This window comes from Melanostigma gelatinosum (assembly GCF_949748355.1).
Source record: "Melanostigma gelatinosum genome assembly, chromosome: 10".
Lineage (NCBI taxonomy): Eukaryota > Metazoa > Chordata > Actinopteri > Perciformes > Zoarcidae > Melanostigma > Melanostigma gelatinosum.
The window spans coordinates 26,287,770-26,310,358 of record NC_136643.1 but is presented as its reverse complement, the minus strand read 5'-3'; the positions used below and the strand labels follow the sequence as shown (position 1 = coordinate 26,310,358).

The window sequence follows — 22,589 nt, the reverse complement described above, 5'->3', positions numbered from 1 at the left end:
GAGACACACAGCGACTGCAAAGAGACACACAGCGACTGCAAAGAGACACAGAATATCCACAGAGAAAGGTTGAGAAGCATCTCCGCTCTTGTTGAAACATCTTGAGAAAAACGTGGAATGTTTTTTGCTCACAAAATAATGACACAAAATAACTGTAAAAAAGGTCAAAATGAACAGAAAAAAACACAAAGTTACAAGAGAGAGCCACACAACAACTACACAGAGACACAAACCACCACAAGGTCTAGAAGCATCTCTGCTCTCCTTAAACATGTTCCTGCTCCCTCTCTGCATGAGGACATCTTTGTTTTCCCTCCTCAGCGTGTCCTGACCTAATTACCATGGGAATCCTGCTCAAGAAAAGGCCACTTTACACTTTAAGTCTGAAAATCTTCTCCGCTTCACGTTCTCATGCCGAGCTCAGGGAGCAAACAACCATCTACGGTCGCAGAGCTTTTTAGAGGCATCCTTCCCGTTTCCTTCAAAGCGGGGAAATGCTGCTTTGGCGAAGAAGGACTCAAGGAACAGAGCAGGAGGTTTTGGTGAACAGCGTTCTGCTTCATGCTTGAGAAGCTGAATGACAGACTAACAGCAGACGTAGAAGTCCTCACTCCTTAAAGGCTGTAGCTCTATGGAGCTGAAGGGTAACTGATGAAGAGTATGTCATCTCCTCACACACACACATCAGCACATGTTGAACACTGAGCGTTGTTTTCTGTATATTCTCTGAGAGGAGAGGTCGAGTTCTCCAGACATTCAACTTTCACGCCGGCTCGTCTGCTCCACGTCGACCACGTTAGTGAATGAAAATGAATCATTGATGTCGACGTCGGAGATCTCTAATCAGAAAACACTTTCACACACGGAAAGCACACAAGGACACCAAGCAGAGACGGGGAAAGGGAAGCTGGTTCAAGAGGGGGGGGGGGGGTTCAGATCTCTTTTACTCTGCTGCCCCCCCCACCACCTGTCAAGAAAAGAAACTTCCCATATCATCATCTCCCAAAACTCTGAGCATCATGCTGGAGCAGCACTGAGAGCATCAGAGTTAATGCATCACAAAGCGCCCTCCGTTGATGCTGAAGAGACACCGAGGCGCAGTGAAAAACAACTGACGCTCTTTAAAAAGCTGCTGAAGGCCACGGTGGCGTAGACAGCTCTCACGTGAAAACGGTGCTTTTGGATGAATTCATGTGATATTTGAAGCCTTGGAAAAGGACTGAACGTCTCTGAGAGCTGGAAAGCTGCAGATACGAGCTTGTTCAGAAAGGTGCTCGACATGTGGTCACCTGCAGCACATTCAAATAAATCACGCTGAAAATCACAAAGGCAATAACGCATTAAGCCAGCGCGTCCCCGTGTGTCACGTGCCACAGCGCGGCGGAGTGCTGCACCTTCTGCTCCGCTGGTTGTCCGACATGATGCAGCAAACTTCACCTGGCAAGGTGTTCACACGGCCGCTCAACACTGCCCCCTGTCGCTCTGCGGCTCAAACAAAGCCTTCTGTAAAACACGAACGTCCTATTTTACACGCTGCGTGTCTTTGCTCCACAGGAAGACGCTCTCTGCTCCAAACTAAGAAAACACACGTGACTGAAGCAACGCGTCCATGTGACTCATGAATACGACTGTCTGAGCGGTTTCATGCACAATCACTGTCACGAACGTGTTTCTGGGATTTGGAACGAAAGAAACTGGAACGTGCGCAAAAAGGCTGCGCGTAAGAGCCAATGTGCTGATTGGAAATTGATAAGCAATGAGGTCATTATGGGCAGTCTAAGTCAGACGACAAACACATCACAAGCAAAGTTAAGAAAAGGCCAAGAGGTTCATTTTCAGCACATGTTCGGAATGAATCACGTCACCACTTGGAAAACAGACAATTTGTGAAAAACAACTGCAAGTGAGACGCACAACTCTTTCCCTGGAGATGAAATCGCTGACGCTCCCCCTGCATGTTATTCTTAAAGTGCACATCTCTCGCTACAGGGCAGCGCATGCAGCGCAAAGTAAGTTTGAGAGCGCGCTAATGTGGCAGGAGCAGCAGCTCCTGCAGCCCCACACACGCTGCTCTGATCCTGGGATGAAACGTGAGCGGAAAGTAAAGCTGGCTGGCTCGGGGGGGCATAAAGGAGCCGCTCACAAGCCCCGAATAACACCCGCTATCAGCGGACACGTCAGCGCGGCGCACACGGTCAAAGTGGGCAAAAAGCGCAGAAAAGTGTTGAACATGTACAACATTTAAAAACATGAACCACATTGCACAAATGAGCCAGATAAAAAGCAGAGCCCACAGCGGGGCTGAGCAGACAACCCATTGCTGCTTTTAATTCTATCCAAGCAGCTTTCTCAAGCTGAAGGAGGCTGCTGTGCTCCTCCATCAATCTCCGTCCATACAGCGGGACGCTCGAGCGCAGCACACCTTCAAAAATAAAAAGTGCTTTTCTACCAGTCATCCCACAAAGAAAAGAAAGAGAGAAGGTGATGCTCCTTCTTTTTTTTTTACCTTTCAAGATGTTTGTATTCCGCAAGTTGATGACAAAGCCGCAGATACGAGGAGAGAATGCGACTCAGAGACCGAGCAGAGACGGGTTCTAGTGCCGCTGTGTGCGCCTCTCTCTCCGGCGACCTGCAGCCCACTACTGCGCGCGCTCTCTCTCTCTCTCCTTGAGCGGCGGACGATACCACCGGGCTGAGGGGGTGGTGTGTGTGTGTTGGAGGGGGGGGGGGGGTAAGTAAGCAACTATGGGGCCGATTTGCAAAGCGCAATATCTGGAGGAAGGGCTCATAGACACCCCCCGGAGAGAGCTGGAAGAGTGTCGCAACAGCGCGAGTGGATTCACAGCGTGGACCCTGAGAGAGAGAGAGAGAGAGAGAGAGAGAGAGAGAGAGAGACAGAGAGGCTGCTGGGAAAGAAAATAAAAAGGTTGCGCCCCCATGCGTGTTGTTTTGTCTGGGTCTCAGGAGTATACCTGCTGTGGGTCCGCGTGCGTGCGTGGGTTACCTGGCGATACAAGTCCACCGAGCATCCGGTGATACACAGGTGTTTCCTCAATGACAACATCAGACAGGAAACATGGAGGTGATGATGTCTGGACCGAATCTATCATATTCTCTATTCTACTCTACTCTATTCTATTGTACTCTACTATACTCTATTATCCACTACTCTATTCTCCTCTACTCTATTATATTCTACTCTATTATATTTGACTCTACTCTATTCTCCTCTACTCTATTCTATTCTACTATACTCTATTCTCCTGTACTCTATTATATTCGACTCTACTCTATTCTACTCTCCTATTCTACTCTACTATACTCTATTATCCTCTACTATATTCTACTCTATTCTCCTCTACTCTATTCTCCTCTACTCTATTCTCCTCTATTCTATTGTCCTATACTCTATTCTCCTCTACTCTATTCTACATTATATTCTCCTCTACTCTATTATATTCTACCCTACTCTATTCTCTTCTAATCTACTCTACTACATTATATTATACTCTATTCTACTGTATTCTACCCTACTACTCTACTCTATTATATTATACTCTATTATGCTCTATTTTATTCTATTATACTTTATTGTACTCTATTTTATTATATTGTACTCTACTTTAATCTATTCTACTCTATTTCATTCTATTCTACTCTATTCTACCCTACTCTATTCTACTCTATTATATTATACTCTATTTTATTCTATTCTACTTTATTGTACTCTATTTTATTATATTGTACCCTACTCTATTCTACTCTATTATATTATACTATATTTTAATCTATTCTACTCTATTTCATTCTACTCTACTCTATTTTATTTTATTATATTCTACTCGATTCTATTCTCTATTCTACTCTGTGTTATTCTATTCTACTCTATTCTATTCGAATAATAATAATAAACGACGAATATCCCTCAACAACTACATTTCCCATGGAGCATTGCGCCGTGCCTGGAGAATCCGTGGGGAGAAAAAAAAAAACTCCACTGCGCCTGCGTATCCAGACGTGGCAACGGCATCATGGCCTCTTGGAACCGCCACGGGAGTCGGATGAGGGAGGCGAAAATGTTGGTGTTGCTGGTAAGTTCAAAACGAAAAACGTCCGTTAACCGGCCGGTTAACTGGTAACCGGGGGAGGTTTCTGTCACGGGTCTCTCTAGCGCGTGGACACCGGAAGTCTGTGTGTGCGTCCCGGTTAGGAATACAAGAGAGATATAAAAATAAAAAACCTCAACCGTTACCATTACCATTACCGCGTCTCCTGCTGGTCTGTGCGCGTGCAGGAGGTAAAGTTGACAGCCGTTAATTTACCGTTGGTGCTCAGATTTACTACCGTAATGACGCCAGTGATTTTCGCGGTTGTTGTGGCGCATTCATATATATTTACCGGATGTAACAGCTCGGTGTTTGTTTCTGTTCAAACGGCCGTGTGTGTGTGTGTGTGTGTGTGTGTGTGTGTGTGTGTGTGTGTGTGTGTGTGTGTGTGTGTGTGTGTGAGAGAGAGTGTGAGTGAGTGAGAGCCTCAACTAACACGGTAACATTTAAACCTGTGACTCAGTGTTTGTGAAGGGAGTCGATAATTTTGAGACTCTCTGGTTCTCTTACCTGTAGCTACTGGATGTATCTGGATGTCACACCTGGAACATCTGTATGGGACACAAGTGTGTATATGTGTATATATATATATATATATATATATATATATATATACACACACATAAGAGTAGATGTGGATCATTCACTTACGTTATCATCAGTTTGGTTTATACTGTTTTCCTTGTTGTGATGTCAGATAAAAGTAGGTTACATGCATATTTAATAGAATAGAATTAAGTAGATGTGGATCATTCACTCCAGTTATTCTTATTTGTTTATTTAGAATAAACAGTTTTGGGTTATTTGTGCTGTGTTAATATGTTGTACAGCATAAATTAATGTTTTCTTGAATGGAGTTTTGGTTTATGCTGTTTTCTTTGTCGTGATGTTGGAACAGTGGATAATAATGTAGGGTACATGCATATTTAATCGGGTAGTCACTAGATTAGAATAGAATCTGGATCCTTCACTTAAATCAACCTTAAAATCCTCCAAAACCTCTGTATCTCTATATAACTAATGTCATATTATTTCACTTCCATTCACTGAGTTTGTAGACTTCATAAACCTCTGTCCCAAAAGATGTCTACGGTAAATATTCTAAACCCATTATGCAGCTATTTCTGGTGCTTTCGACCATATCCACCAGCCTTCTTCCAAAGAAGTGTTTCAAGTTCATGTGAAGTGCTTTACAAAGTGATGAGGATACGTTTTAAGTCAGCACTCAGTTTATTAAGGTTCACAGTAGGGCTGGGCGATATGGCCTAAAAAAAAAATCTCCGATTTTTTTACAAAAAATCCGATTCACGATTTAAATCGATTTTTTTCCCCCACAAATTTTTGCAGATGACAGAAGCTGTTGAAAACAATTTTTTATTTTATTTTGTGATGATTTTCCCTCGTAGGTTGATAAAAATAAAGTGCAAACAAAACCTGAACATTGTAGAAAGGTGCCTGTAGTATACAAAAAGTATTTGGTCACTCTTTTGTTTCCCTGAATCATTTAAATATAAAATTAAATTAAACATAACATTAAATGGCATTAAATAGTAGCCTTCCATTGTAAACAACTGTGCAAATGTAACTTTTTACAGTAAGCTTTTCTAACTGAATACACTGATACAAACACAGCATGAAATAAAATGTATATGACCCTTTAACATTCACATTTTCAAAAGTGCAACATCTGATCTAACATCAACATAACATATTTTGCACAGTAAATAAGTGCATGTAAACAAAATCAAGTGCATTCACAACATAACCAACAGTATTAAACAGTAGTGCATGTTTTTTCGAAATATTTTTTGCCAGGAAGACAGCGTCGCTTGTGCTCCCGCGGTCCTGCTCCCTCCTCAGGGTGCAACGCTTCTCCCACTCGGCGGCATGCCTCTGTTTGAGGCTGTTTGTTCTGTGTCAGATGACACGAACCCGAACCATTTCCAGACCACCGAAGACACATTCTTCCCTCTCTTAAGAACGAGAGCTTCACTGCTGGCCGCCATTGTTTTCGTTTGTAAACAATGCGCGCGCACTCAACTACGGGAACCCAACGGGGGGGGAGGGTGGGGGCGATTTTCTCGATTTTCAATAAAACACATCGCCTTAAAGCACACATTCGAATTAATCGATTAAATCGATTTATCGCCCAGCCCTAGTTCACAGTATAATGCATTGCGTCCCACCTTCATGTAGCTACGTGTCCCTCATAAACCGGAGACTGAGAATGAAATGAGACCATTTCCTGCTCTGCTTCTGCAAACAAGGGTGTAGTTTGGGTGTGTGTGTACTCTTCACTCTGTGATAATTGGAACAGTGACACTATTTGGTGTTTTGGAACTGTGCCACGACTCACTGGCTATGACATGAAGGTGTGACTATGACTTATCAAAAAGCTTATTCGCAGCTTTAATTTAGTAGTTTTTACATCCAAAACCCATGTTCAGTGTAGGAAATATTACGTTGACAAGATAACATAATCTTAAAGTAATAATAATAGGATTTTCTGTTCGACAAATGTCTTTTAAAGCTACTAAGATACACTTTTGTTGAGTGTTGATTCTGGCGGTCCCTGTGGAGGAAGGTGGTAGTGGTAGTTTAGTGCAGCAGAGTTCTCAACCAAAGAAACTACGTCGACGAACGCTCACACAGTTTAACAATTGATCCATGAGTGGATTTAATCCACAGATCTGTAAAAGTGAATTTCACTAAAGCACCATTTTAAATCTTGTGTTTACCAGCGACATGAATTCAGCATGAAAAATGCATTAAAAATATGACTCATCGACTTAAGAAATCTTCTGCATTTCAATAGAACCGTTCAAATACCCTGACGTTAAAGTCTGTGTTCATCCTCACAGTTAAATGTGTCTGTCCTGATACGTCTCAATGATTTCACTGAAATCTGTCAAACTGTAACTTTAGAACTTCATAATTCTGTATTTTGATCTCCTCAAACACGACCACGTGAATAAATACGATGAACAAGAATGGAAGTCTGTAGCGCGACAATCAGAGTACTCAAGTGACCGATATGACACGTTTTGAAACAATGAATTACTATATATATTAGAGTGTGTGTGTACTGGAACAGTGGCACTGTAGAGTATTGAGATGAAGCCACTGCAGCTCTTTGTTAGATTTCAGATGTCTGGGTGGTAGAGAGGTAGAGGTGTTGTCTCCCTGTATTTTCAGGCCAGAAGAATAATCAATATGTGTGACATTTTCTCTGCAGATTCACAGAATACACAGCAGCCATTATTGATCTATTCCCACCGAAACAGATTTTACTGCCTGATCGCTGTTTATCTCAAAGATATGGTCTTGTTGTTGGAAAATCAGACAGGCGAACTGATGAATATAGATATTCTAGTGATAAGGGTTTTTATCTAAATAATCAACCAACTCCTTTAGTGTTTAGTTTCTATAACGTCAGACAATAGCAGAAATGTCAAATGACATACCTTTGTAAATGACGGGAGCTATGGCTCCCATGGATTAATGGAGCAGTTGGTTGGAGTTCATGTCGCCCTGCGGCTCTTTGAGACAAATGTGTACGTCCGTTGGATTCCACAGACACTTGACTGCGAACAGCACAACATTTCCAAGCTTTTTGACCAAAGATCGTGTATCAAGAGTAAAAACTGTGGCACCTGGAGCAATTAGTTTGAAAAAATCACAGAATATGTTTTTAGCTGTCTTCGCGCTGAAACCACATTCAAGTGAATGGAGAAATTTTGCACCGTTGTTCGCGATTTTCAGGAAAGCCGCTGTGTGAATCTCTGAGAAAAGTCATAGCACACCATTCCTGATCAGGCGCACGTTTTCATGTATTTTGACTCATGTGTTGGCAACGCTGCGGGACGAGAATTGTGGCGGGAGAAGGAGTTTCACGGCCTTTGTGCCACACACACTATTTCCTTATTTGAATTGTGTGTTTTTATGAAGAAAAAAACCCCACTTTAGTTTGATGGTTTACTAAAAGGTTGCAAAAACCACCAAATAGTCTGGATCCTTGGATCTGTATCTGAACATGGGGATCATTAATGATCAACAATTAGTATCGGCGGCAAAAACAAAAGTGAGATCAGAGACCTAAAAGCTATATTTGCTCTTTTTTGACTTTGTGCTGATCCGATCTCTGAGTTGAATGAGACATTCATGATTCAAACCGATATCTGACAGAAGATGTTAACACGCCGTCTCTCGGTACTCTTTCACACGCTCTATTTCCACCGGCACGTTTTGGTCGGTACCATTTAAACCGTTCTAATGAGTCTCCTCCCACAGCAGCAGCTTGTGTCTCACGTTAGCGCTCCTCTCCTCTCTGACTCCATCACGGAAATGTGATGGAAGCTAAAGCTGCTAATTGATTGCTCCGCTGAGAGCTCAGACGCCTCTAAATCAGAGCCCCACACACACACACACACACACACACCTCTGACTCCATCATTAGGCCGACGCAACTCCAAGTGCTTGACAAACACTGGTGTGATTTCTGCTGATTCAGCACTGCCCATAGACCTCTATGGCGTTTTTTAAAGCATATTTGTCCCACCAGATGAGGCTGTGGGGCCGGTCACCTGCTGCTTAGTAAGCGCCACTTTCTTATTCATGTTCGTTGTCAGCGACGTGACTGGACTTCCCTTCATGGCAGATAAGGGAGGTCGGTGTGTAGCGCACTAATGGATCTTGAGTTTGTCGCCTCATTCATCACGAGGTCCTGGTGTGATTGATGGTGAAAGAATTTCCAGGTCTGGATTTTGCTCGTGCCAGCTGATAGTTAATTTGTTGTCTCACTGCGAACGCTGAAAGCTTTAGTGGCGTTGGAACCGAGCGCTGGTTCTCATCTCACGAGGCTCAGAGCAGCGAGTGCACCGCTTCCTCGTGGTTTATTCCTGAAGAGATGAGATGAGCTCTGTTTGTTTCCTTGAATCCATAGAGACTGACCTTCATTACCATCACTGGACAGACTGGATCCAGATTACTCTGTCTTTCGTTGCTGAACCCATTTGGTGCAGGTGTGATGAACCACAAGAGCTTTAAGTGGAGCCCAGTGAAGCTGCAACCTATAAATAACACCAATGTGAGCTTTTAGTAGATATATAGTTGTAAAAATGTACTTATAAGATCCTCCTATGTCATAACGTTTACACTCGTTTACATTTTAAACTTGGGACTAAGAATAGAAATAATTTAAATGTAGTTACTTCCAACCTTCATGTCGTCTGAATGCTCTCCAACACAACACAGCGCTCCTAACAGTTTAGCTGAATGAGTCTGTCACTGATGAAGCACAGTCGTGTTATTTATTTCTATTGTTTGTTTGTCACTGAAAGACGTCACACGCTTCAACATCACTTTGTACCACCGCTACATGTAACAGCATTAATGACGTCTATGAGCACCAGATATTCAGGTTTTTGAGCCCTTAGTCTGAAAAAGACAATATTCCTACTCATCCTTTTACATGGCCACCAGTGAGGATTAATATTCCACTATAATAACAATATACATAATATATATATATATAGTGTCCTGTCTCACTGACTGATAAATCAGACATTCCTGCCATCTCGTCCTGAATCCTGTCTCCTCGCTCTAATGACACTAAACGGCCACCTATGCAGTGAAGGTGTCACCTAGCCAGCCTCCAATCAGCCCCCAAACCAACACTGACGCAGCTCGTGTTCATCTTGTCGTCGCTCATCAAACGCTGATTTTATGTGACAGAATCAACATGAATCATACTTAAAAAAATACTCTTTCATTTATCAAATATGTGCGGTACTGTGTACATAACTGGGCACTTTAGTTGTCCATCCATCCTCCTCTAAGCCCTTTGGCTGTTCTATGCTAATTCAGAGATTTACTGATGTGCAGAGCGTCGTGTTCCCGTCAAACTCTCCTCAGAAGAGCAGCCCGGTTGGGAATTAAAATTAGGAAATGAGGCTGACGGGTGCTTGTTTTCATTCCAGGTGATATCCGTCATCGGGCAGGATCCGCTGAGCGAGCACAACCGCGTTTGGTGTCTAATTTAGTTCTCCGTGAGCAGAAAGGAAGAGCTTTTTAATGAATGCTGACGGCATTACAATGCACGGAATTAACTTCACTTTGCCTCGAAGTGTGGTTAGTCTTCTGGACTTGATTAAAGTGTAGCTCTCTCCATATGGGCTTTGTTTCTCAGATGGGCTGTTCCACACCATTAGGCTTAGTTTGCTCTCGCTGTCATGAGGTGCATGCGCCAGAATGTTACGTAATCACGGCATTTTGTAATTTGGAAAAAAGACTGTAAACATGTTTTACTGGATTTGACTCGGATGCTTTAGAAACGGGAGGTGTTAAAAATCTACATTTAAATAAATCTGCATCAGCTAAATCAAACAGTTTACAGGATGTTCAACCTTGTTTCTTTATAACACATTTGATACTTGTTTCTTTACAGGGTGTGTGTAACGGTAAAGTAGTTTATGAATATGAGATATGAGTTGACAGCTGATTGATGCTTTCCAGCTCAGTGTAAATAGCACCTTTTTAAAAGTGTTCCAGGTAATTGAGGACGTGACAGCAGCTCTGTGATTCAGAGTGCTGTGAGACTGTAGCTCTGCCTCTCTGCATCAAACTCATTTCATTTCTGTCAAACTGATTCATTCCTCACGTAGCTTGTGACATTTTAATCTCACAACAAGTCTTAAAGTCCAAGCCCTGGCAGTGCCCCCCGGAGCTTTATTACAACCACAGAATGAACTTGTCAGGCGGAATAAAGCGGCACACTGACTGAATCATTAACGGAGATGCAGCTAAGACTGTAAAGCTTCACCTGAAGGTGGCGCTATATTTAAGTTCATCGTGTAACTAGGAACAGGTTAGCATGACTGTGCAATATCATTCAGCTGAGCTGTGGTGCTGCTCTGAGTCCAGAGCCTCAGCTATAGGTCCAAACTGCCAAAGCTGAGGCTCTGCCAAGGCCATCAATGAAACATATTGCATGAATCAGCCACAACATGACACGACGTGTGTGTGTGTGTGTGTGTGTGTGTCACCAGGTGTGGCTGCTGCCGGTGCTGGAGGCCGTGAAGGTGTCTCCCCTCATAGAGAAGGTCACCGACCACAAAGACTTCAAGAAGCTGCTCAGGACGAGAACCAACGTCCTGGTGGTCTACACCAACACAGGTCAGAGACGACGCGATAGATCGTGAGGGACTGATATCGAGAACAGAACACGTGTCTAGTTGTGGATTAAACATGCCGTCAGTGACGCCTCGATCTACAGCGTCTGTTTGTGTTAAAGGACGAGGACGTCGTAGTCGTCATGCTCGTTAACACCATGAGTCTCTAACAGCTCGTCACTGGAGAACCAATTAACATGTCATTTAACATCTGATCTCTCAGATATTTCATAGATTTACATTGTGGTAAATACCTAGAAAAACAGTACGCTGTTGTCTTTCTGGACTTAATTAGAGACAATCATTTCATCACGATCAGAGAAGGTGAATGAACGAGCAGCCGTCACCACTGAAGCTAGTCGTGTTTGAAAGACGTCCATGTCAAGTTGCTCAAGGACACATTGACGTGTGACCAGACGGAGCCGGGGATCGAACCGCCGACCCTCTGACTGAGGGACGGCCCTGCTCTCCACTTAGCCACGGTCACAGATGTAGAATCTATAGCTGCTTTAAAAGAACTCAACTTCACCAAGTAAATCGTCTTCGTTGGTATTTCACTCTTTTTGCTTTAACTCCTGAAAAACTCCGTAATAAGTTAGATTTGTATTACTGTCCTGTGACGGCCACAGATACTCAGAAGAAGACGACCAACCTGCCTTTAAACTGCTACTCTACATCCACCCAACTCTGAATTAAAACACGAAATTATGTGGAATGCTTTTGGTCACCCTCTGGAATATAAAAATGCAGTTGTGCAATGTCCCCTTGCACAAAGCTGTTATATTAAAAAGCATTTTAGCATCTTAAGACTAGAATAGATTTCTTCAGCCTGCAGCCTGCTTCAAGGCGATGATCGCAGCGGTTTCTCTCGGGAATGAACCTGGACACACTTATCGAATTAGAGAGTAGTCGTTAAATAGAAAATAAAACACTTCCTTCAGTCAGACAGAGTTATAAAGCAGCGTGTTCCTCCAGTTGTTAGGGAATCCTGAATGCACCTCAGTAGATTTGAATGTCATTTTCATTTGCATATTTTCTGAGGAGACGAACACACTCAGCAGCTTCGAGGTGGAGCTGCTTGATATTAAATGTGGGTTTTTCATTTTAAAAGACTCCTGCTGTACGTCAGTGAGAACCAGAGGACTCGCAGACAGACAGGCAGACAGACAGGCAGGCAGACAGACAGACAGACACACAGGCAGACACACAGACACACAGACAGACAGACACACAGGCAGACACACAGACAGACAGGCAGACAGACACAGACAGACACACAGGCAGACAGACAGACAGGCAGACACACAGGCAGACAGGCAGACAGGCAGACAGACACACAGGCAGGCAGACAGACAGACAGGCAGGCAGACAGACACGCAGGCAGGCAGACAGACACACAGACAGACACACAGGCAGACACACAGACAGACACACAGACAGACACACAGACACACAGGCAGACACACAGACAGACAGACAGACAGACAGACAGACAGGCAGGCAGGCAGAGACACAGGCAGGCAGGCAGACAGGCAGGCAGACAGACAGGCAGACATACAGACACACAGGCAGACACACAGACAGACAGACAGACAGACAGACAGGCAGGCAGACAGACAGACAGACAGACAGACAGACAGACAGACACACAGGCAGGCAGACAGACACGCAGGCAGGCAGACAGACAGGCAGACACACAGACAGACAGACAGACAGACAGACAGACAGACAGACAGACAGACACACAGGCAGACACACACACAGACAGACACAGGCAGACACACAGGCAGACACACAGACAGACAGACAGACAGGCATCTTCAGACATCTACTTCAGCCACAAAATGACCCTTTGTATGTTGATCAAATACTGTCCTCTTATTACCTTGTGAGGAACTCTGTTTACTCTCATGCCTCCACGGTGAATGAAGGTGGTGGAGCTGAGACCACACCCACCTGTCACTCAAATAGGAGGTTGCTGCATGAATATAAGTTTATCCAGTCGCAGTTGTCATAGACTTCTATACAACCAGAGGATGCATGTGTTTGTTAACTCGTAACTTATACTAGAGGATAGTAAAGAGGATTATACTGCTGTGAGATATAGTTTTGCTTTGTAAAGTGCACCCATTTACTTCAATTCATCAAGACATTCTTTGATTCTTCGTGGAGACATGAGAGAAAGATGCTGAAGTATTCCTTTGATGTCCCTCCTCACCATCCACTTATCTGACCACTTCTATCTACTTACCCTCATCCTCACCCCCTGACCCCCTGCAGTCAGTCACATGACATCCCCGTGGAGGTTTTGCTCTGCTTAGCGCTCGTCAAACTCTCAACATTGAGCTTATTAGAAACCCCACCGTGCTCCGTACACGGTAATAAACTGACACCGAGCTGCCAGATGTTGTTGGAGGCGGCACCCTGGGGGGTCATATCAGCGCCCCTAAATCTAAATCTAGCTCTGGCCCCGGAGCAGTCAGAGAGGAATCGAGAGTAAGACACACTTGGTTTCGGGGAAGGGGAGGAAGTATAAAAATGATGTATTGCGTTCTGTTTACTTTACTCCTTCAGGAATCTGCTTTGCTCGCCATATCTGAAATCGGTCATCTCCCTGCGCGTGTTGTTGTAGCTGGTTCAGTTAATCACGTCTCTAGTTTCTCCTCTCTGACGCGGTAGATTGTGCAACTCTCCGAGAGGTGATCGTGAACTCGCCGGTGATCGTGAACTCTGCGGGAGGTGATCGTGAACTCTGCGATGATCGTGAACTCTGCGGGAGGTGATCGTGAACTCTGCGGTGATCGCGAACTCTCCGGGAGGTGATCGTGAACTCGCCGGTGATCGTGAACTCTGCGGTGATCGTGAACTCTCCGGGAGGTGATCGTGAACTCTGCGGTGATCGTGAACTCTGCGGTGATCGTGAACTCTGCGGTGATCGTGAACTCTCCGGTGATCGTGAACTCTCCGGGAGGTGATCGTGAACTCTGCGGTGATCGTGAACTCTGCGGTGATCGTGAACTCTGCGGTGATCGTGAACTCTCCGGTGATCGTGAACTCTCCGAGAGGTGATCGTGAACTCTCCGGTGATCGTGAACTCTCCGGGAGGTGATCGTGAACTCTGCGGTGATCGTGAACTCTCCGGGAGGTGATCGTGAACTCTGCGCTGATCGTGAACTCTCCGAGAGGTGATCGTGAACTCTCCGGGAGGTGATCGTGAACTCTCCGGGAGGTGGTCGTGAACTCTCCGGGAGGTGATCGTGAACTCTCCGGTGGTCGTGAACTCTCCGGGAGGTGATCGTGAACTCTCCGGTGGTCGTGAACTCTCCGGGAGGTGATCGTGAACTCTCCGGTGATCGTGAACTCTCCGGGAGGTGATCGTGAACTCTCCGGGAGGTGATCGTGAACTCTCCGGTGATCGTGAACTCTCCGGGAGGTGATCGTGAACTCTCCGGTGATCGTGAACTCTCCGGGAGGTGATCGTGAACTCTCCGGGAGGTGGTCGTGAACTCTCCGGTGGTCGTGAACTCTCCGGGAGGTGGTCGTGAACTCTCTGGTGGTCGTGAACTCTCCGGGAGGTGATCGTGAACTCTCCGGTGATCGTGAACTCTCCGGGAGGTGGTCGTGAACTCTCCGGGAGGTGATCGTGAACTCTCCGGGAGGTGATCGTGAACTCTCCGGGAGGTGATCGTGAACTCTCCGGGAGGTGATCGTGAACTCTCCGGGAGGTGATCGTGAACTCTCCGGGAGGTGATCGTGAACTCTCCGGGACGTGGTCGTGAACTCTCCGGGAGGTGGTCGTGAACTCTCCGGTGATCGTGAACTCTCCGGGAGGTGATCGTGAACTCTCCGGGAGGTGGTCGTGAACTCTCCGGGAGGTGGTCGTGAACTCTCCGGGAGGTGATCGTGAACTCTCCGGGAGGTGATCGTGAACTCTCCGGGAGGTGATCGTGAACTCTCCGGGAGGTGATCGTGAACTCTCCGGGAGGTGGTCGTGAACTCTCCGGGAGGTGATCGTGAACTCTCCGGGAGGTGATCGTGAACTCTCCGGTGATCGTGAACTCTCCGGGAGGTGATCGTGAACTCTCCGGGAGGTGATCGTGAACTCTCCGGTGATCGTGAACTCTCCGGGAGGTGATCGTGAACTCTCCGGGAGGTGATCGTGAACTCTCCGGGAGGTGATCGTGAACTCTCCGGGAGGTGATCGTGAACTCTCCGGGAGGTGGTCGTGAACTCTCCGGGAGGTGGTCGTGAACTCTCCGGGAGGTGGTCGTGAACTCTCCGGTGATCGTGAACTCTCCGGGAGGTGATCGTGAACTCTCCGGGAGGTGGTCGTGAACTCTCCGGGAGGTGGTCGTGAACTCTCCGGTGATCGTGAACTCTCCGGGAGGTGATCGTGAACTCTCCGGGAGGTGGTCGTGAACTCTCCGGGAGGTGATCGTGAACTCTCCGGGAGGTGGTCGTGAACTCTCCGGGAGGTGATCGTGAACTCTCCGGGAGGTGATCGTGAACTCTCCGGGAGGTGATCGTGAACTCTCCGGGAGGTGATCGTGAACTCTCCGGGAGGTGATCGTGAACTCTCCGGGAGGTGGTCGTGAACTCTCCGGGAGGTGATCGTGAACTCTCCGGGAGGTGATCGTGAACTCTCCGGTGATCGTGAACTCTCCGGGAGGTGATCGTGAACTCTCCGGGAGGTGATCGTGAACTCTCCGGTGATCGTGAACTCTCCGGGAGGTGATCGTGAACTCTCCGGGAGGTGATCGTGAACTCTCCGGGAGGTGATCGTGAACTCTCCGGTGGTCGTGAACTCTTCCGTGTAGGAGTTCCTTCGTGATGACCATCGTGGTTTAACAGTATGACAGTAAGCAGCAGGTACAAACGCCACCAAAAAACCCACCTGCTGCTGCAAACGTTGGGTCTTTTGAGCCTCCGTATAATCCTCCCCTCCCCCTGCTAAGCCACACTATTGTATTATTGTGCGATGTTGAAAGCTGATGTAACTCAAAGCCAGTGAAAGGTATTACACAACCCCTCCCTCCTTCCCAAACTCAGTGATCTCTTTCTTTAGTAAGACACTGTAACTCAACTCCTCCTCGCTGTGTCCGACTCCACACTGTCCTCCTGTGTCTCCAGGTTCGGGGGGGGGGGGGGGGTTGAAGGTTTTTGGTGACCGGGCTGACGGTTTATTCTCTGTCTCTGCAGCTACTTCAGGGGACTCCCACCTGAAACTGCTGTCCGATGTGGCCCAGACGGTAAAGGGCCAGGGGACTATTGCCTGGGTCAACTGTGGGTAAGTAATGGGATGATTCTCCCTCCATCCCTCCCATTGACTCCCTGTCTTTGACATCACAGCCTCTTTTTGTACAAGACATTTTCTGACAGCAGAACAATTTAGTGCTTCCCAAGAACGTCTCCACCGCCATCCGTCTGCACGATTTATAGCTTTTCCAGCGAGGTGTAAATGGCCTCGTTCCACCGTTCTTTCTATTGTAAAGGCTCAATTTGACGGCAGGCCGCTCACTTATTGGAGCTTTTTGCAGCGTCGGGTCTGATGTGTTACGTCTCTTTGATACCGTTTAAGTTCTCCCTGTTGTGTGTTTTATCCTGAACATGGTGAATGAATGACGGCACTAATGTTTCTCTGCCCTCCAAGGGAAAAGCAAAAGACGTGTCGTGAAAGAATGAATGGAGTCGCATTAATAGAGAGCCGTCTTCTGAAAGCTCTTTACACTATTTATCACACCCATTCATTCACTGGACAATTTGGTGTTTTTGATACAAGTACCCAAACAATTCTGTTTTTGTTCATTCATTAAGTTCATACACATCTGTGCAGCGCTTTAAGTGGACTTTTTAATCGTCAAGTTGCTCCACCAGTGTTTTCATCAGTGGAAAATACTATTTATTTTTTAAATCCTTACTTTATTCTTTATTCCTTGAGAACAACACTCGTGTGACTGTTCTCTGTGCAGCACATCTCTGGTCCTCACCGTGGAAGAGTTAAGACATTAAGACAAGACTCCTCTGAGCACAGATCCATCTGACTTATTGTTCTTTCTGTCCTTCCTGCTGTTCGTTATATATATATATATATACCTGTCAACCCGTCAACAGCATGAACCGTCTTCCTCTTCAGCCGAGAGGAAAGAAATGTTTCATAGAACGGGTAAACCGTAGAGGAAGTCAGTAACTCCCCTCTGACACCTGCTGCTCAGTGCAGCGTTCATCTCTCTCAAGCTTCTCCGGCATCGAACACCGGAGCGGACGCAGAGGTGGAGAGGCTGAACTCTGAAAGGAAAGTTTTGGTTTCCACGTTGCTCTCCAAAGACACTCTTTTTGTTTCACTGGAGAGTTTGGTGTATTTACACTGAGCCGAGTTCATCCTCTGCAGGACGCCTGGATCCGCTGCCAGGCCTCCGCAGAGAAGCATTGTGCTACTCGGAGTATTTCAACACTCAAACGGGCCGGTTTCCCAAATCCAAAAGCTCCAGCTGTGAGCTCCACGAGGGAGGGAGGGAGGGAGAGAGGGAGGGAGGGAGGGAGTGACGAGGGAAGGAGTGAGGGAGTAAAGCAGAGTGCCACATCCCAGCGTGAGACTGGTGGTTCCTGCCAAGGGAAGAGGAGGCCACTGAAGGGATGACACCATCTTGAGTATTGGTCCAACTGGGATCCACCAGAGAGAGAGAGGGAGGGAGGGATGATGTCATACAGGAAGGAAGTGCTGCCCTGCTCCCACATTCTATTCTGCAGATTTAGAACACGGTCTAGTCCGGATGAAGTGGTGAACCGCGGAGCAGAACCGGGCACAGCGCGGATTATGATTTGTGTTTTTGAAAGAGTAATGATTTAAATGGCGTGCAGAGCTCGCATCGAGTATTATTAGTTGTTTAACAACATAATGTCACAAAAGGAGAAGACAAGGAGACAAATGTTTTTTCTTCAAACATTCATGTGTGCTTCAATTGTGGTTTATTCAAACTTATTTTTATTGGTTTTGCCAATGTTTCTATTGGTTATAAGCAAGTAATTGATCCCCTAAGCCCCGCCCCCCGCGGCTACTTCATCAATCTTACTATGGAGCCCACACTATCACTAACTGCACTCCCTGAAGAAAGATTACCAACAACACTGTTACAATCATTAAAATACATTCAGTGCTCCTTCAGTAGCTAGCGTAGCATAGAAGTGCTAACGCTAGTTAACGATGTGCTAACAGGACTCTGCTAATGTTAGCTCCACTAACATTTTAGAAACATGTATGTCCTTCCAACCTCTCCTGGTAACGAGTATCTCTGACTCAGAATGTGTATATGTGTATATATATATGTGTGTATACATATTAGGGGTGTAACGGTTCACAAAATCCACGGTTGGGTTGGGTACGATACAGTGGAGCCACGGTTCGGTACGTTTCGGTACAGTAGAAAACTATAAATGCAGAGAAATGTACTTGAGTTTAAAATAAATCTATTCATTACAACTAACATCATAAAGTTATTCTTTGACTTTGAACAATGATGGAACTATACCTGAGTGACTCATCTTCTGGGGTGTCTTCTTGGCAACACATCAGCATAAAAAACAAAAACTGCTCCTTAATGTGATGTAGTATTGTTACTTACATCTTGCAAAAGAGATTTTTAATCTCAATGGGACGACCTGGTGAAATAAAGGTTTAAAAATAAATAAAATAAAAACAATTTTTTTATTCAAACGTATTCGGTTCGTCATGCGTACCGAACCGTGAGCCTCGTACCGAACGGTTCAATACAAATACGCGTACCGTTACACCCCTAGACATGTATATACATTTTTAGAAAAGGGTTTATTTGGGGCGAGATTTTAAAGGAGACGCATCGACTAAAATGTATTGTAAGCTTTGTTTTTAGCTGCTTTTTCTGGCAGAATCGTTCGTCACACGTGATGTGTTCAAGGACCGTTGGAAAGATGAGCATCTGACGATAATGACAGTTTTTACATCTTCTGGCTGATAAACATACATTTGCTAATTGTTTAAAGAAAAACATGCTCCTAGGCTACATCAGAACACAACAAGAAGCATTCAGTGAATCAAACACCATGTGAACTTCAGTGATGACGAACATATGATGCCGTATAAACTACGTAGTGTACAAGGCTCTACATCAGGTGATCAACGTCTTTGATCTATAGAAGTCACAAGTTGTAGTTTTAGACCTTCTCTTCTACCTCTGTGATGAGTGTCTTCTCTGAACGTTATGTCCTAACAACACGTGGTTGGACCATAGTTTGTGTATTTCCTCACCTCATCTGTTCATCGGCACTGTGGTGAATGCACGGCGGTCGTCTGGTGGACGGGCCTCTGATGTGCTGCCCTTGGTGATCTTTGTTCTCTCTGTTCTGAACATTAGCTAATGACTCATTCTTACTGTCCGTGTTCTTCCCTTTGTTCTGGGATTGAAGAGCGCTGCTGCTTCATTAGCTGATTCACAGAAACAACATGCCACGCAGCCTTTTTATTCTCCGAGTCTGTCTGCTTGTGTTTGTACGACCAAATGAGTAAAAGGCTGATAGCTGATTGTCATTGTTGCACTGCTCCGTGCCCAGTTGGATGGCCTTTTCACTTTCTTCCAAAAAAGTGCAATTTAATAACGGTATTACATGCACCGTGGAATCTTCTCTTTGAAGAATGTTGTGTAAAAAGATAACACTGCTTTTCCACCGTCTGTCTAGTATGAAACGTTAGCGTCTGAGACATTTAAATGAGCATGTTTCTGTTATTGCACAGTACAAATGCAATTCATTTGGCAGCAGTCTCTGAGTAGATTCAAATAAAAGTAAAATCAGACGAAACGGTAAAGAATGAGGAGATGTTTGGAGGTATGCAACAAAAAACTGAAAGAAAAATTCTGACGTTTTAAAGGTCAGTGCTTTGTAAGAATATTTGTATTAAGGCCGCCCCCTCATAGTCGATTAGTCGTTTTTTTAGAAACATATGAGCACATTTATGGTAACCACAAGATTTGAAGTGGAGCTTTTCTGGGATTTATTTATAGACCTGACAATTAAATCAACAAAACGTTTAGACGTCAAAATCGTATTAAATTAGCAGTTTCACTTCATGACAGCATGCATGTCAGTGAACAGCCAATGCATTGTGGCCTCCATATCGGTTGTTTAGTTTAGAATGTACAAGGTTGACCGTCTTCAGTGTTTGTTATAACTGTGATGGGTTTTTAAATCTTGTGTTGAGGGTTTATTGGGGACATTGTTGTCCCCACAGTCTTTGTCACTTGTGGCAACGCTTCAAGAAGTAGCAGACTGGTTTTTCAGTCGGATGACTGAGCATCATCTCCAGATACGTGTCAAGGTCACATCTGCTCCTGGTGTGCCCCAACCGGTGCCATCTGCCTCCATGAGTCAGCAGAAGACTGTATTAAAAGGGTACCTTTGGTCATTTTCAGCAGTTTCTTGAAACTGGTCCAGTACTGAAGGAGAAGCTTGCAGCCGCTGAACGGGCTGTAATGTAATCGCTCAAAGTACGTCCACTACAAGTGCTGTTTTTGTGATTGTAACTGTCTAAAAACATTATGGAAAAGAACCCGACAGACAAATAGAACCTTTCTCTTTCTCTTGAGCCAGTCTGCTTTTTATTGTCTAACCAAGTCTTTGTTTGAGAAGTCTCATTAAACTTTATTTACACTGATGGTTAACGTTTAACTTTATGTACACTCTGATGGTTAACGTTAAACTTTATGTACACTCTGATGGTTAACGTTTAACTTTATGTACACTCTGATGGTTAACGTTAAACTTTATTTACACTGTGATGGTTAACGTTAAACTTTATTTACACTCTGATGGTTAACGTTTAACTTTATGTACACTCTGATGGTTAACGTTAAACTTTATTTACACTGTGATGGTTAACGTTAAACTTTATTTACACTGTGATGGTTAACGTTAAACTTTATTTACACTCTGATGGTTAACGTTTAACTTTATGTACACTCTGATGGTTAACGTTAAACTTTATTTACACTGTGATGGTTAACGTTAAACTTTATTTACACTCTGATGGTTAACGTTTAACTTTATGTACACTCTGATGGTTAACGTTTAACTTTATGTACACTCTGATGGTTAACGTTTAACTTTATGTACACTCTGATGGTTAACGTTAAACTTTATTTACACTGTGATGGTTAACGATAAACTTTATTTACACTCTGATGGTTAACGTTTAACTTTATGTACACTCTGATGGTTAACGTTTAACTTTATTTACACTCTGATGGTTAACGTTTAACTTTATGTACACTCTGATGGTTAACGTTAAACTTTATTTACACTGTGATGGTTAACGTTAAACTTTATGTACACTCTGATGGTTAACGATAAACTTTATTTACACTCTGATGGTTAACGTTTAACTTTATGTACACTCTGATGGTTAACGTTTAACTTTATGTACACTCTGATGGTTAACGATAAACTTTATTTACACTCTGATGGTTAACGTTAAACTTTATGTACACTCTGATGGTTAACGTTTAACTTTATGTACACTCTGATGGTTAACGTTAAACTTTATTTACACTGTGATGGTTAACGTTAAACTTTATTTACACTGTGATGGTTAACGTTAAACTTTATTTACACTGTGATGGTTAACGTTAAACTTTATTTACACTCTGATGGTTAACGTTTAACTTTATGTACACTCTGATGGTTAACGTTAAACTTTATTTACACTCTGATGGTTAACGTTTAACTTTATTTACACTCTGATGGTTAACGTTTAACTTTATGTACACTCTGATGGTTAACGTTAAACTTTATTTACACTCTGATGGTTAACGTTTAACTTTATTTACACTCTGATGGTTAACGTTTAACTTTATGTACACTCTGATGGTTAACGTTAAACTTTATTTACACTCTGATGGTTAACGTTTAACTTTATTTACACTCTGATGGTTAACGTTTAACTTTATGTACACTCTGATGGTTAACGTTAAACTTTATTTACACTGTGATGGTTAATGTTAAACTTTATGTACACTCTGATGGTTAACGATAAACTTTATTTACACTCTGATGGTTAACGTTTAACTTTATGTACACTCTGATGGTTAACGTTTAACTTTATGTACACTCTGATGGTTAACGATAAACTTTATTTACACTCTGATGGTTAACGTTAAACTTTATGTACACTCTGATGGTTAACGATAAACTTTATTTACACTCTGATGGTTAACGTTTAACTTTATGTACACTCTGATGGTTAACGTTTAACTTTATTTACACTCTGATGGTTAACGTTTAACTTTAT

General features: G+C 44.1%; 2 protein-coding genes across 5 annotated transcripts in view; one reads left to right on the top strand and one right to left on the bottom strand.

Moving 5' to 3' along the window:
* sema5ba (sema domain, seven thrombospondin repeats (type 1 and type 1-like), transmembrane domain (TM) and short cytoplasmic domain, (semaphorin) 5Ba) overlaps positions 1 to 2,641 on the bottom strand; it is a 127,518-nt gene extending 124,877 nt beyond the window's left edge. For both annotated transcript variants that reach the window (XM_079277439.1, XM_079277440.1), the window contains exon 1: positions 2,507 to 2,641. The gene's annotated coding sequence lies outside the window, so the exon portion shown is untranslated. The remainder of the gene's footprint in view (positions 1 to 2,506) is intronic.
* Positions 2,642 to 4,012: 1,371 nt separating this feature from the next.
* pdia5 (protein disulfide isomerase family A, member 5) overlaps positions 4,013 to 22,589 on the top strand; it is a 55,396-nt gene continuing 36,819 nt past the window's right edge. For all 3 annotated transcript variants that reach the window (XR_013772285.1, XR_013772286.1, XM_079276663.1), the window contains exons 1-3: positions 4,013 to 4,091; positions 11,153 to 11,279; positions 16,475 to 16,562. Coding sequence is in view for 1 of the 3 variants with exons in the window: in XM_079276663.1 (XP_079132789.1) it covers positions 4,032 to 4,091; positions 11,153 to 11,279; positions 16,475 to 16,562 (275 nt within the window). In the remaining 2 variants the exon portion in view is untranslated. The remainder of the gene's footprint in view (positions 4,092 to 11,152; positions 11,280 to 16,474; positions 16,563 to 22,589) is intronic.